Source organism: Pogona vitticeps, chromosome 4 (assembly GCF_051106095.1).
Source record: "Pogona vitticeps strain Pit_001003342236 chromosome 4, PviZW2.1, whole genome shotgun sequence".
NCBI lineage: Eukaryota > Metazoa > Chordata > Lepidosauria > Squamata > Agamidae > Pogona > Pogona vitticeps.
The window spans coordinates 123,469,747-123,484,468 of record NC_135786.1 but is presented as its reverse complement, the minus strand read 5'-3'; the positions used below and the strand labels follow the sequence as shown (position 1 = coordinate 123,484,468).

General features: G+C 40.1%; 1 protein-coding gene across 22 annotated transcripts in view; it reads left to right on the top strand.

Annotated features, from left to right (window-relative positions):
- PRRC2C (proline rich coiled-coil 2C) overlaps positions 1–14,722 on the top strand; it is a 126,100-nt gene that overhangs the window by 13,991 nt on the left and 97,387 nt on the right. For 19 of the 22 annotated variants that reach the window (XM_020798528.3, XM_078392431.1, XM_078392425.1 and 16 more), the window contains one exon: positions 11,726–11,865. In XM_020798528.3, the coding sequence (XP_020654187.3) occupies positions 11,751–11,865 (115 nt within the window). In that variant the 5' untranslated portion in view covers positions 11,726–11,750. The remainder of the gene's footprint in view (positions 1–11,725; positions 11,866–14,722) is intronic. The other 3 variants (XM_020798526.3, XM_078392422.1, XM_020798527.3) reach the window with 1 other exon arrangement.

Genomic DNA, 14,722 nt, shown 5'->3' with positions numbered 1-14,722 from the left:
TTTGCGATAGTCATTGGACAAATATAATAATTTTTGTGGCAGCAAGTTCACCAATGCTTATGGACTGCTGCTTTATATAGACTTATTTGCAAAGCTATCTCCTCAGAGTCAGCAAACTATAGTACCTAATCACAGATAGTACAGTAATTATTTTTGCTATATGCTGCCTGCAGTATTCTTTTTTGTACTGCTGCTAGTGATCAGGTGTGGTATGTATTCTGTGTATATGAAGGAAATGTTAGATTTTTAAAGAGACTAGTGCTGGACCTTGTACTACAATAGTGCAGATTAAATGGACAGTAGTTTCATAGAGGACTGGAAAATAGTTTTTCTTATACTCATTTGCTTTGTATTTGAAGACTGTACACCAGAGGTCCCCAAGCCCCAATCTACGGCCCAGTGCTGGTCTGTGGCCTGAGCTGGACCGGATCACGGAGAGAGACCTTCCCCCACCCCCGCATGCACTTCCCCCCAGCCTCTTTAGGCCTATGTGTGTGTGTGTGTTGGTGCTGCGCTGCCCTTTGCGCATGTGCACAAGTGTGTGCCCCCGCATGAGCACTGTGCTGCCCTTTGTGCATGCACAGAAGCACACGCATGTGCCTTCGCACATGCACACGAGCGCAGGGGGGTGCCCCGCCTTCCACATCCGATCCGTGGGGCTAAAAAGTTTGGGGACCGCTGCTGAACACAATGGCTAAACCGCCGAAGCCTGTGCTGCAGGGTCAGAAGACCAAGCAGTCATAAGATCGAATCCATGCGACGGAGTGAGTGCCCATCGCTTGTCCCAGCTCCCGCCAACCTAGCGGTCCGAAAGCATGCAAATGCAAGTAGATAAATAGGGACCACCTCGGTGGGAAGGTAACAGCGTTCCGTGTCTAAGTCGCACTGACCATGTGACCACGGAAGATTGTCTTCGGACAAACGTTGGCTCTATGGCTTGGAAACGGTGATGAGCACCGCCCCCTAGAGTCGAACACGACTGGACAAAAATTGTCAAGGGGAACCTTTACCTTTACCTATAAATCTGTTAAATGATTCTAAATAAGTACAGTAGTTCCCTCAATCTTTCTCATATACTTAATGTAACATTTATTGAATGTTTTAAAGGAGTATTGTTGTATAAAATTATTACTGATTTGGAAATTTTATTGTATTACAAAATAGTGGCCAAAATTTTTTTGCTTAATGGGTTAAATAACATTAAAGTAGGTTTGCTGAATCAGTAGAAATTTTGTGAGTCAGTTTTTCTCTAAGTTACCTTGATTCAAATGGGCCTGCTCTACTTGTGACTTCCTTGGTGAGTCAACTGTTCTGCAAGTTCCATTGATTCACATTGACCTGTTCACAACTGGAATAAACCTATTTGAATCAATGAATTTACATAAGAGTTAATTCACTAAATCCCAGTTTATTTAATGGATCTATTGTAGTGCAATTTACTATGCTAAACAGCACACTTTTGGCCAGTGTTGTTTTTCCTCGCTTAAGAGGCAGCGAAAATGGCGGTGCTATGGAGGAGGTTTTAAGCCCATAGGAACGCATTAATCGCGTTTTAATGAGTTTCTATGGGCTTTTAAATTTCGCTTAGTGATGTTTTCGCTTAGCAACATTTTTTCCGGAATGGATTAACGTCGCTAAGCGAGGCACCACTGTATATGTCACTGAAAGAAATGGATTTTCATGTGCCAGTTCTTAACATTTGAAGATCCACCCCATCCCTACAAACATTCATGAACTCTGGGAACAGAGATGTGGAGAGATGGGGAAACAACAGGCAAAATTCTGTACTGTATATGTATTCATAGCCTTGCCTTTTGACTGATCAGTTTCACATCTGACTAGCAATACTATGAGTAGTCCTGATGCTTCTCTGCTTGCATTCAAGGTCTGGCAGTTTGCAAGTCACTATAGATCAAGGAGTTTTTCATTTTTATTTATTTGTTGTCTATATATTTACTTGGTGCTGCTGTTAACAATTCAGATTGTAAACCAATTACAAGTAAGCTTATGCTGTAGCTTTAAAGTTAGTTTGTGAGCTAATGAATTTTTGAAGGACACTGATAGGTAAGCAGAAAAAGATGTTCAGAATCATACATTTCTGATTGTGGTAAATGCATTGTCATAATTTAAGTCTCCTTTATGGAAAAAAGTGTACAGTGAATTGCAGGAAAGATTTCAGTCTTCACAGATCTTTATTGTATACGGTAAAATTTGTCTGACTGCTTGGTCATTTTGTCATGTTTTAATTTGGATGAAGTCTATTTATTAAAGTAGCCAAAAGATCTTCAAGCAATACCTTTAATACTGTATTTGTTAGAATACTAAAGGTTGCCATCTGCTGTCGGTCTGTTTGTGAGAATCACCAAACTAACCAAAACAAACCAACTTAAAAGAAGTTCAGCTGTCAAAAACTTCATTTAAGTCCAGCTTCAGGGAGAAAGCAGGCCATCGAAGAAACAGTGACCACTGGGTTTCCTCCTGAGTATTATCCTAATAGTATTATCAGCCTACCATTTGTTTTTCTGCTGCCTTGCTGTTTTGCTTATACTTTTCTGCATGGAGTCTGTGGACACTTAATCAAATGAACTGATGTCCAGTGATCTAGTTTTACTTTTCAGATATCTTTAAAGTTTTCATTCTTTGAAATTTTATTTTAAGGAGTTGAATTGTGAAGTAGACCAAGATAAAACAAATGAGTTGATCTTAATTCAGGAGTCATGGTGTTCACCAGGAAAACATATAAAGATGTGGTGGTTACTCCTAATCTATACAGCGACCTCCTTGAGGCATGGAAGAAGCAAATGTAAATTACTCAGGAAAAATCAGGAGAAGGCTGCATGGTCGTGGAAACAGTACAAATGCAGGATTACTTTAATTGACCATTAAGAATATAAAATAAACAAAAAACAAATAGCTAGCTTTCAATGATAAATCTTCTTCAAGGCTGTGTATTGAGGTCTTGTGAGCAGCTCCAAATTTATATCCTGTTGTTAATGTCCCAAATTCACATGGCTGATAGTGTAGATGGCAGGCAAGGTTCTTAGATGGAAATAGCTACTGCGTACATATTGGCTTCAAGTTCTTCAGCTGGCAATTTTGGGACATTAAAAACAGCATATAAGTTTAGAATTGCCCACAAGAAGTTGATACACAACCTTGAAGAAGATGATTTATCATTGAAAGCTTGCTATTTGGTTTTTGTTTTTTATTCTTAAAAGTTTGATTAAAGATATCACCTACTCCTGTATTTAAATTACTCAGTATTTTAAGCAGGAGAGGCAGGAAGAGGAGAATTTGAGTGATCTTGCTTAACTTAGAACAGGATGGGTTAGTATTTACTATGCCTTCTGGGCTGGACTGGTCAGTTAACATTAATAGAGAATATAAAAGAGCTCAAGTTATCACAGTTTTCAGTGTACCTGGCTTCGAGGTGGCTTTTGCAGAATACATCTAATCTGTAAAGGAACTGCAACAGATAGACAAAGCTCAGTCATCAAATTACGTAGGATTGATAGAAGAGCTTATGCAGAAACATTGTACAGTGGTGCCTCACATGATGTTAATTCGTTCCGAAAAAATCGCTGTCGAATGAAAACATCATGCGATTTTAAAAAGCCCATAGAAACGCATTAAAACCCAATTAATGTGTTCCTAGGGGCTTAAATCTCACCGTACAGCGAAGATTCTCCATATTGCGGCCATTTTCGCTGCCCATGCAGCGAGGAATCCGTGCCAGAAAACAGCGGGCGGCCGTGTTTTTCACCTGGCGGCCGTTTTGAAACCGCCGATCAGCTGGCTGAAAATCATCGCTTTGCGATAATTGGTTAGCGAAACGGGACCGATCATCGCAAAGCGAAATTCCCCCATAGGGAACATCGTTAGCGATCACAAAACCTTTGTCGTGATGCGATTTTGTCATCAGACGGAGCGCTCATAATGTGAGGCACCACTGTAGTAATACAGTGTGCCACGGAAGACAAATGCCTCATGTGACAAAAAAATCGCAAGACAAAAGCATTTTGCGCTTTGTTTGTTTTTTTGTGACTCGCGCGATGAATTTTTCTATGGCAGTGTTTCACAAGATTTATTTTTTTCAATGCATTCCTATGGCAAAATTCACAAGACGAAATTTTCGCAAGACAAAATGATTCACGGAACGAATTATTTTTGTCTTGCGAGGCATCGCTGTACAGTGGTGCCTCACTTAACGAGCGGACCATAGAACGACGAAATCGCATAGTGATGAGGTATTTGCGATCGCAAATGCGATTGCATACCGATGGCCCCTATGGGCAAAATTCGCTTTGCAATGATCGGTAAGCGTTTCGCTTACCGATCTTCGCAAAGCGATGCCTGCAGATCAGCTGTTTGGCAGCTCCAAAATGGCCGCCGGAAGCTCCAAAATGGTCGCGCGCAGCGTTTTCACGCCCTGCCCTCGCTTACCGAGGGCGCGAAAATGGCTGCCGAACCCTGGAAACATCGCTGAATGGTGAGTTTTTTGCCCATTTGGAACTTATTAAACGATGTTTAATGCGTTCCAATGGGCGTCCCCGTTCCGTACAGCGATGTTTTCACATAGCGAGGGTTAATCCGGAACAGATTAACCTCGCTATGCGAGGCACCACTGTATTTCTAATGTGTCAGTGCCAAAATATCAGCCTACTGTACTCAAGCAGAGGAAATGGATGATTTAATTGAACAGTAGGTTTTCATGATATACAGAGAGTTAGCCCTCATTAAAAACTTGCTCTCAGTGTTAATAACATTGTCTGAGAACCATACGATTCATTAGGGGAGATCACAGTGTGAAATTGATTTAAATTATAATTTAAATCACTAGTCAGTAATACTCTATTTAAATCATGATTTTTAAATGTAAAGACTGGTTATCTTGCTGATAATATGATATTTAATATTTGCAACCAGATGAAGATTTCATATTTAGAATAATAACCTGTCAGATTAGTAAAACAGCTGCTTCAGAACTGCTTTTAATTTAATAGGTTAATCACTCATATTTGGAGAACTACTTAAATAATTTTAATTAAAACAATAACATGATATAGCATACATATTCTTGCATTTGCTTAAACATCAATGTTTATTAACAATTAGTTAAACAAAATATTTTTTTAAAGCAAAAAAACTTAAACATCAACTGGGTCCACATGAAAAACTTAAAACACTGTCTTCTGCAGCTTGCTTATTTTCATCTTCATCCTCTTGTTTGTTCATAATATGGAAAAGAAAAACAAGCTTTCTTGCTTTATTGGGCCCGGACTGATTTCTTGATTTTAGAACAGGGGTCAGGGAACTTTTTTACCTTTTACCCCACAAAAAATTTATATACGCCGACATTACCCCCTTGATTTGAAAGGAAGGAAATCATACATTATATGAATTCAAAATATTATTGAATCTATGCAGGCTGTGTACCGAACTAGCAGGATATATCATCAGTATCGATGGCTGCCAGGCTATGTACCAAACTAGCAAAATGCACCAAATTTAATAAAGATGTGCACTATTTTTACTGGAACACATTGCACTCCAGCCATGGGGTGGTACAGGAAGTAGTAAGGTGTCCAACATGCCTAGCAAGTTGCATTAAATTTTTGCTAGCTTGCAGAGGATTTAATCATCATCAATGGCTGCCAGAGTGACATGCTTGATAGAGACAGCCAACGCGGGGGGTGGCCTTTTCCTACCACTTTAATCATTCTGTGTGTGGTGTGCAAAAAGGAACAAACCAGGCTAAAGGTCATGTCACCCACCCTGGTGCAACAGCCCAATATCAAAGGACCAGTGCGCTATTTATTTATCATCATCAGTGGAAAACTCAACAGTGGCCAGAGGATTGGAAAAGATCAGTCTGCATCACAATCCCAAAGAAGGGAAGTGCCAAAGAAGGCTCCAGCTACTGTACAATTGCACTCATTTCACATGCTAGCAAGGTTATGCTCAAAATCCTCCAATGCAGCCTTCAGTATGTGGACTGAGAACTCCCAGAAGTGCAAGCTGGATTTTGAAGGGGCAGAGGAACTAGAAACCAAATTGCTAACATGCGCTGTATTATGGAGAAAGCCAGAAAGTTCCAGAAAAACATCTACTACTCCTTTATTGACTATGCAAAAATATGGCAGAAATTGAGGAGGAATTAACGAACCTCTTAATGAGGGTGAAAGAGAAGAGTGCAAAAAATGGTCTGAAGCTCAACATAAAAAAAACCCTAAGATCACGGCCACTGGCCCCATCACCTCCTGGGAAATAGAAGGGGAAGATATGGAGGCAGTGTCAGATTTTACTTCCTTGGGTTCAAAGATCACTGCAGATGGTGACAGCAGCCACGAAATTCAAAGACGCCTGCTTCTTGGGAGGAAATTGATGACAAATCTAGACAGCATCTTAAAAAGCCACTCTTTTTTCCTGCCTTAATTCAAGCCTTCTGTTTTGCTTGCCTGTTCTTTTTTTTATAGTTTTGAGTCAGTCTCTCTCTCTCATACACACACCTTCCCTCCCTCCCTCCATTTTCTACATACATTTAAACAAGCTTGATGAGGCCTCCAGTCTCTCCAACCTTCTTTCCCTCGTTAACTGGAGTTTAAAAAAAAAACGAGAGAGGAGAGATCCTTACACAGGTGGTAAGTCCTTTAGCATCTCTTATGGGTCTGAATCAGATTGAAAGAGAATATATTGTACCATCTAAGCAAACAATAAAAAATTATTACATAATTAAAAACTGGGTGGCATTTGGAAAGTGTTTCAGTGCTGTGTAATCAAAACTTTTTCCAAACTGATATTATTCATCTACTGAGGTCTAATGTTTGTGAGGTGGAACCCCACCCACTGGAGCTGAAAGTTAGAGGACACAGTTCACTGGGCACAGATTGGGTATCAGTTACCAGTGACGCGCTCTCTAATTTTTGGTCCTGTTGTATGGGAGTGTTGCCTCATGTGCACGCAGGGATGTTGGCTTTCTTTGAAACCAGAAGTAAACAAGCTGACTGCCAGTGTGCAACCCTGGTGAAGCTCTGTACGTGCGCAGCTTAGAGGGAACGTTGGTTGCTAGTCTTTCTATCCATATATCATTCTGAATATGGTGAGAATACAAGTTTATCACCAAACAGTTACAGTGGTACCTCGACTTAAGAACTTAATCCGTATTGGGACTGTGTTCTTATGTCGAAACGTTCTTAAGTCAAAGCCTTAGTTCTCATAGGAACTAATGCAAAGCCGGTTAATCCGTATCTACCACTAGGGGGTGATTTTAAAAAACATTTTTCTTCTTTTGACCTAAGGTGAACTTAGGTAAAAAAAAAAAAAAGGGCAGGAAAGGTGGTTTTTTTTCTTTTTTTGGTTCTTAAGTCAAGGCTCCATTCTCAAGTCGAAGCAACTTTTTGCGAACGGAGCCATTCTTAACTCGAATCATTCTTATGTAGGGCCGTTTTCAAGACAAGCGCAATAAGGTAGAGATGAAGGAAGAGCAATAGGGGATTTACTAACTTAAGTTAAAGAAGATACAAGATGAGAGGGACAGTTTGTGATGAATCTTAACACTCATCAAAATCATTTAGTACTTAAATTTCATATCCTAAATTCACTTCAAATTTTGGTTAATATTTAGATTCCTCCCCAAAATTCGTGGTATTACTCTGCTGATGTCAGGTCACATTTGTAACAATTGGTGGAAGATTTACATATAGGATTCCCAAATGCTTTAATTATTATGATGGGTGATCTTAATGCATGCATTTGATCATCTTCCACAAAGTTTGTAAGTTGTGGGGAGGGGACTTCAGAATGAACTTGAAGAGAAGTTCCCTAATGATAAAAAAGAACAAAGTTGGGCAAAAATACTGGTGTTGTTTATATTTGAATCATGGATTCTTGACCCTAGTGACCCCAGATTATTTAGCCTTGTGCATATTTTGCCTGTAATATCAGTAGTATTATTGACTACATTTGTGTCTCGTGTCATAAAAGCCATCTTTTTTATGGTGTCTTAGCAAGCATTACAGAAGATAATGATGATCATCAACCTATATCCATACAACTAGCTCTTGAATCTGATTTAAGAAAAGCAAGACAGAAAGACAAACATGTGGTACAACATCGAGATGTAGTGCAGGAAAAAAGATTTAACATGGCAGATAGCTATGATGAATCTAAGTTTCTTTTTGAAATTAAGATATAGGCTCTGCCTTAGGAAGCATTGTGGACTCCTGAGAAAAACATTAATCTTGTCTTGGGTGCCTATCAGGCTGTTTGTTCCAATGTTAAACCTCTACTACTATCTTGCAGGGTGGATTTGATTTAAATCATGATTTAAGTTTTAAAAAATCAGATACAGTGGTACCTCACTAGATGACGACCTCGTGAGGTTTTTGCAATCGCTATAGCGATTTGCAAAACAGTGATTCCAATGAGGGATTTTCGCTGGACGATGATTTGGTCCGTGTTTTTTACATGATTTTTACATGACAATGATTTTTACAGCTGATCGGCGGCTTCACAAAATGGCTTCCCTGTGTTTTCGGGACCCATGCTTCGCAGGACAGCCATTTTAACAGCTGATCAGCACTCGCAAAATGGCTTCCCTATGGGCCATCTTTGCAGGACGACAATGTATTTTCCCCATTGGGGAAATGCTTTTTGCATAATGATGATTTCGCTAAACAGCGATTTCAATGGGACGGATTATCATCGTCATGCGGGGCACCACTGTATTTTTGATAATTTAAGTCCAAAAAGTATCCATTAAAAAATTAAATTGTGATTTAAATCATTTTTTTTTAAAAATCATTAATTTTTATCCACCTTGCTATCTCAGATTACAGCAAATATTCCTACCTCTTCCTGCAACCTCCAGTTCCAAATCTACCCAACCTTTAGCATTATAACTGGCTTTCTTTAGCTGTAACTATTTTTTTATTCCCTTCTAATTGCTTAGGAATTAAAAGAAAGAAAAAAAACTGGTTCAGTGCTGAATGCTGCAGACTGAAGAAGCATTTGAGGAAACAAATGAGAAAAGTTCATAATTCCTGAGACAACTGAGCTGATATATTTGTGCTTATTAGAAGGGAACACAAAAAATAGTTACAAGTAAAGAAAGCCAGTTATAATGCTAAAAGTTGGGTAGATTTGGAACTGGAGGTTGCAGGAAGAGGTGGGGGTATTTGTATATGAATACGAATATCCCCACACAGCTGGACTTAATGAGGGTCCGGCCCCCGGGGGCCAGACTGTCCACTCACAGGTGTGATGGTGGCCCTACTCATCCTTCCAAGCAGGCTCAGAACTCCGTTCTCTTCCCACTTGGCAGCCATGCAGGGAGACTTGTCCTCCCTTCCCCATGCCTGGAGTGGCTAGGCGAGCAGGAAGAGGGTGGTGCTCTAGGTCAGTGGTTCTTAACGTGGGCGATAATGCCCCCCAGGGGGCGATTTCATTTTTCAGGGGGGCGGTAGAACGAAAAGGGGCGGCGTGGGGGCGCTGGAGCAGAAGGGGGCGGTAGGGGGGCGCTGGAGCAAGCCAAACCTGTGAAGATGGCTGCAGCCTTTTTACAATGTGCATGAATATATATTTTCCTCCAATCTTAATTTAGTTTCAGAATTTTCGTCTTGAAATTTTTAGTTCCTGCATTGCGGTTTGTTTTTATGCCCTTTTTATATTTCTTTTTGAGTCTTAAAATTCGCTTGCAACTAAATCATTAAATGTTACTTTTTGGGGGCATTTCATTTTCTTGGAATTGAATTTTGTTTTCAGGGGTCATTGGATTTGAGTGTCATAAATAAATAAATAAAGAAATAAATAAATAAATAAATAAATAAATAAATAAATAAATAAATAAGATATCATCACTGCGAGGAGGGGGGCGATGATAACTTCCTCAATGGCTCAAGGGGGCGTTTCTTTCAAAAAGGTTAAGAACCACTGCTCTAGGTGCACCAGTGTATTTGTATTGGATAGTATTTCATTAGCAGCCCTAGCATAGCAGCCTACACTTCCCTTGCATTATTCGGCCGGACGGGATTAATCGTGTTTCCAATGAGTCTTGCATTGATTTTTTGGGGGGGTGGGTGATTTTTTCCCCCGGCTGGAACATATTAATTGCGTTTCAATGGGAAATGGTGCTTCGACTTACGACCATTTCGACTTGCGTCCATCTTCTGGAAGGGATTATGGTTGTAACTCAGGGCCCCACTGTATTCCACTTATGGTAGCTTCTGTGGTTCCGAGCTCTGCTGGTGTCACATCTGCATTGGGCAGGAGGAACCAAAGGATCCTAGGCCCTTCATTTCCCTGAAAACTTTAACAACTGAACACAGTGTAGTTAGTTTCCTTTTAGGAAACAAACAAAACCAGCTCTGTTTGGTTTGGGAGGGGGAGAGGTAAGTGCTGGCCCTTCTGTCTTGTGTAGAGCAACAGTGATTAGGAAATTCTTGTTCCTTCACTGTAGATTCTCCTTCCCTCCCCTATCTCCCAGATTGCTCTGCTAGTTTTATATGTCTGAAACTCAATCTTGAAAATGATAAAAATAGGGTTCTTAGGGATTTGTAAATCTCATGTAGAGCTTTAGCTGTCATATAGTAGTATAGTATCTACGCAGATTATCTCTTTAGGCTTGTATTAGATTGACTCATTTTAATTTTTTGAAACAATTTATAACCAAAAAAAAAAAAAAGTACTGGGGTTTCCACCCTACAGTCTTTATTCCAGCCATATCTGTGAAGTTTGGAATGACTCAATTGTCAGCCCAGTTACTTCTGATACTATTTTTTTTAAAAACAAAGAACAGTCTTTGTCACCTAATATAGAATAATTTGAGTTTATAATAATTTTGAAGGTAAAACACATAGCAAGGGGAAGCATGATATTGTGAATTCAGTTCTGGCGTTTGTTGCTTTCCCAGTATGTTTTCACTTGAGCGTGTCTTAGGTTGTAATCCTGTGTGTACCTATTTAGGAGTAGAATTGTGAAGATCAGATAGGATTTCAGCCAGTGTGAGGTTCTCCTTTTTTACCACATTTTCCACCCTGGAGGTTAGTGCTTTCTGTGTTTTTCACAGTGTAGACAAAACAAAGTTCAGAATACCAAGCAGGTTCATTTATATTTCTATAAAATGCTTAAATTCTTATGAGTTCAGAAGCTTGTTACTACATTCATAACAAATTAAAAATGTTCAAAGCAGTTTCAATTAGAGCCAGTTTGCAATTGTTGTGTTTCTAAACTATAATTTTATCCATGAAGATATTAGCTGAATTCTCCAGAAATTTTGAGGTGTTACCACTGGAATTACTTCCCATCCATGGCTTCATAATTTCCAGACATTTATATTTCTGCTTAGAAGCAAAGAAATTTATTTCAAATAAATATGCATAGGAATGCATTGCTGTGGCAGCAGCTGGAGGCCCATGATTCACGTTGAAGTAATCCATGTTGCTGAAAAGAAATGTATTTCAATTTTTAAAAATGTTAAAATGCCTTTGAGTGCCCTGGTGGGGAGGAGCTCAGTATACTAGTGGTGCACTGCCAGAGCCATATTTATATGGTCATGTAATATATCACAGTGTACCTGAAACTACGGCAAGGTTTCCACATGCTGTTTTTACATTTCCTTACAGCAGTCTATACCTCTCAAAGTGTATCTCAAGATTCTGTCAAAGGGCTTTTTGTGGGGGGCTCTAATAATTGTCTTCTTTGCTTTAATTTTGTTTGGGTGTGCAAGGAGATTCCGGACTCAATGAACTGAAATGTCGGAAAAGTCAGGCCAGAGCACAAAAGCAAAGGATGGAAAAACCAAGTATGCAACATTTAGTTTATTTAACACTTACAAAGGAAAGACTTTGGAAACACAGAAGACTACAGGTATGTAAATTATTATGAGCTCTTTGTGCAAATTAGGACAATATAAACATGTTTGAATAAAGTGTTTCACTGCCTGGAGAGGTTATCTGGAATTATGGGGTTTTGTGTCACCAGTATGCGGATGGCACCAACTCTACCCTCGCCATCTAAATCTGAGGAAGCTGTTTTGGCGCTAGATCAATATGTAGTGTCAGTAATGGACTGGATGAGGGTGAGTAAACTGAGACTTAATCCAGACACGATGAAGGTGCTCTTGGTCATTTGAAAGGCAGATCAAGGAGCAGGGATGCAATCTGTTCTGAATGGGGTTATACTACCTCTGAAACACAGGTGCGCAGCTTGCTGATTCTTCTCGGAACCTGGATGCCCAGGTTTTGCTAGTGGCCAGAAGTGCATTTGCACAATTAAAACTAATGCACCAGCTGCACCCATTTCTGGAGAAGTCTGATTTGGCCACAGTGACAGACACCTTAGTTACATCTTGGTTGAACTATGTGGGGCTACCTTTGGAAAGTGTCAGGAAACTGCAACAGATCCAAAATGTGTCAGCCAGATCACTGACTGAGGGGTTATCACAGGGGATACACAACCTCCCTTTCCCTCATTACAGCAGCTCCACTAGCTATCAATCTTTCCAGGCATAATTCAGAGTGCTGGTTCTAACCTAGAAAGCCCTAAACAGCTTAGTTCCAAGTTACCTTAAGGACTGCCTCTCCCTTTATGAGCCAGCTCAGTTGTGGAGATCATCAAGAGAGGCCTTTATCTTGATCCTACCACCTTCACAGGTGCACTTAGTAGGAACATGGGAGAGGACCTTCTCTGTTATTCCTCCCGGACTTTGGAACTGCCTCCTACAGGAGGTCAATCAGGCCCCATCGTTGCTGTCCTTCTGCAAGCAGGCAAATACCTTTCTCTTCAGGCAGGCTTTCTCTCCTTAGTGATTGGCTGAGGTTGTTTTTTTTAATGGATTGTTGTACTTTACTGCTTTGGATGTTTTGGATGTTTTTTTGGTGTTGCTTTTGTTTACTGTTTCAGTGTGGTATGTGGATGAACCTTTTAGTATAGGAAAGTTGCAATCATTTGTTGCTTTGAGAGTAAAAAAGAATAGGAAAGGAGAAATACTGACCCAGTACTTTTTAAAAAAGAAAAATATAGTTGTTTTTACTAATACAGGATTGCATTTTATACCATTTGTACTTTAGTATTTAGAAAAAAGTCAGGAAGCAATTACACCATTTGCTCTTTAGGAATCTTATTACTAATGTTAGATTTAACTAGAAAATTTGTATTTGTTTACTCTCTTGTCTGTCAGAAGAGGCAAATCTGTACTGAAACAAATTAATGTATACTACCAAAGGCAATAATCTCTTATAAGGAAATAGTTTTTAACTACAGTGGACCCTCGACTTACGGAATTAATCGGTATTGGAATGGTGGCCGCAGGTTGAAAAGTCTGTAGGTCGAGGGTCCATTTCCCATAGGAATGCATTGAAAACCCTGTAATCTGTAACCAGACGTTTTTGTTCCATAGGAACTAATGGAAGCTGGCTAATCTGTACTCTACCACTAGGGGGAGCATTTTTCTTCTTTATCTTTTGACCTAAGATGAACTTAGGTAAAAAAAAAATGGGCAGGAAACAGTTTTAAAATCACGTTTAAAATCTTTTTTCAACCAAGCCAAGGGAGACATGAGTCTGAACTGCATTTTAAAGCCTGTTTGCACCCAGAGACATGAGTCTGAATTGCATTTTTAAGTCTGCCTGCTTCAACAATCAGAAAGCATTGTTCCTGCACAGAATTCCTCATCACAAAGAGAGATGTGAGTCTGAACTGCTTGCACCAACCATCAGGAAGCAAACATTCTTCCTGCACAGAATTCCTCATCACAAAGACATGATTCTGAACTCCATTTTAAAGCTCTTTTTCAACCAAGCCAAGCCAAACCAAAAGGCAGGAAAGGAGGGAGGGAAGGCAAAATGGGGAAAAGAGGAAAGAAAGGTCATCACTGGGGCACACAGACCCCTCAGACAAAGGTTTGTGCTTTGAAGCACAAAAAGAGAGAAGACAGAAAGAGAGAAGACAGTGTGTGGGGGGAAGGGTTTGGATACTAAAACACACATTTTAAACAAAACATATTTTAAGAGCAACATTTTTAAAACCAGCAACTTTTAAACAAAACACATTTTAACAGGAACAAAGCAACTTTTAAACCAACCCACCCACCAACACCTTTTAAAACAAAAGAGAGGTGACTTAACTTTCATTGTCTTCTGGAGGACATCACTACAAGGTAGAGGTCCCCTCCTCTGGGTCATCTTGTCCAGGGGATCCCTGTCGCTGTCTCTTCGCTGCAGGCTCCATCCGGGTGAAAAATCTGTCCAATGTTGTCTGTTTTGTCCTGTGCTAAAGAATCTTCCTGAAGTGGCTAACCACATTGTCATTCATCATGTCCAAAATTCTTTCTGTCACAGTCCTGTTTGGGTGGTGCCTCTCAAATAAGTCCTGGCACTTGGTCCACATCTGGCAGATGGATTTGATCTCCTTGTTGCTAACCAGCGGTGCCTCTTCCTCTTCCTCAGTGGAATGCTCCTCCACAAGAGCCTTCTACTGCTGGCTTTGCAGTTCTGCAAGTTCTTCCTCATCAGCTCCTCTTTGTGTTCTTCAACCAGCTCCTCTACATCCTCCTCGTCGAATTCCAGACCCATGCCTTCACCCATGTTGATGATGTTCCTCACCACTGGTGAATCAGTCCCCTCAGTGCTACTGTCTGTGACACATTCTGGCCACGGTTTCTTCCAGGCTGAGTTCAAGGTCTTGGTTGTGACATCTTGCCAGGCCTTGTCGATGAGTCTGACAC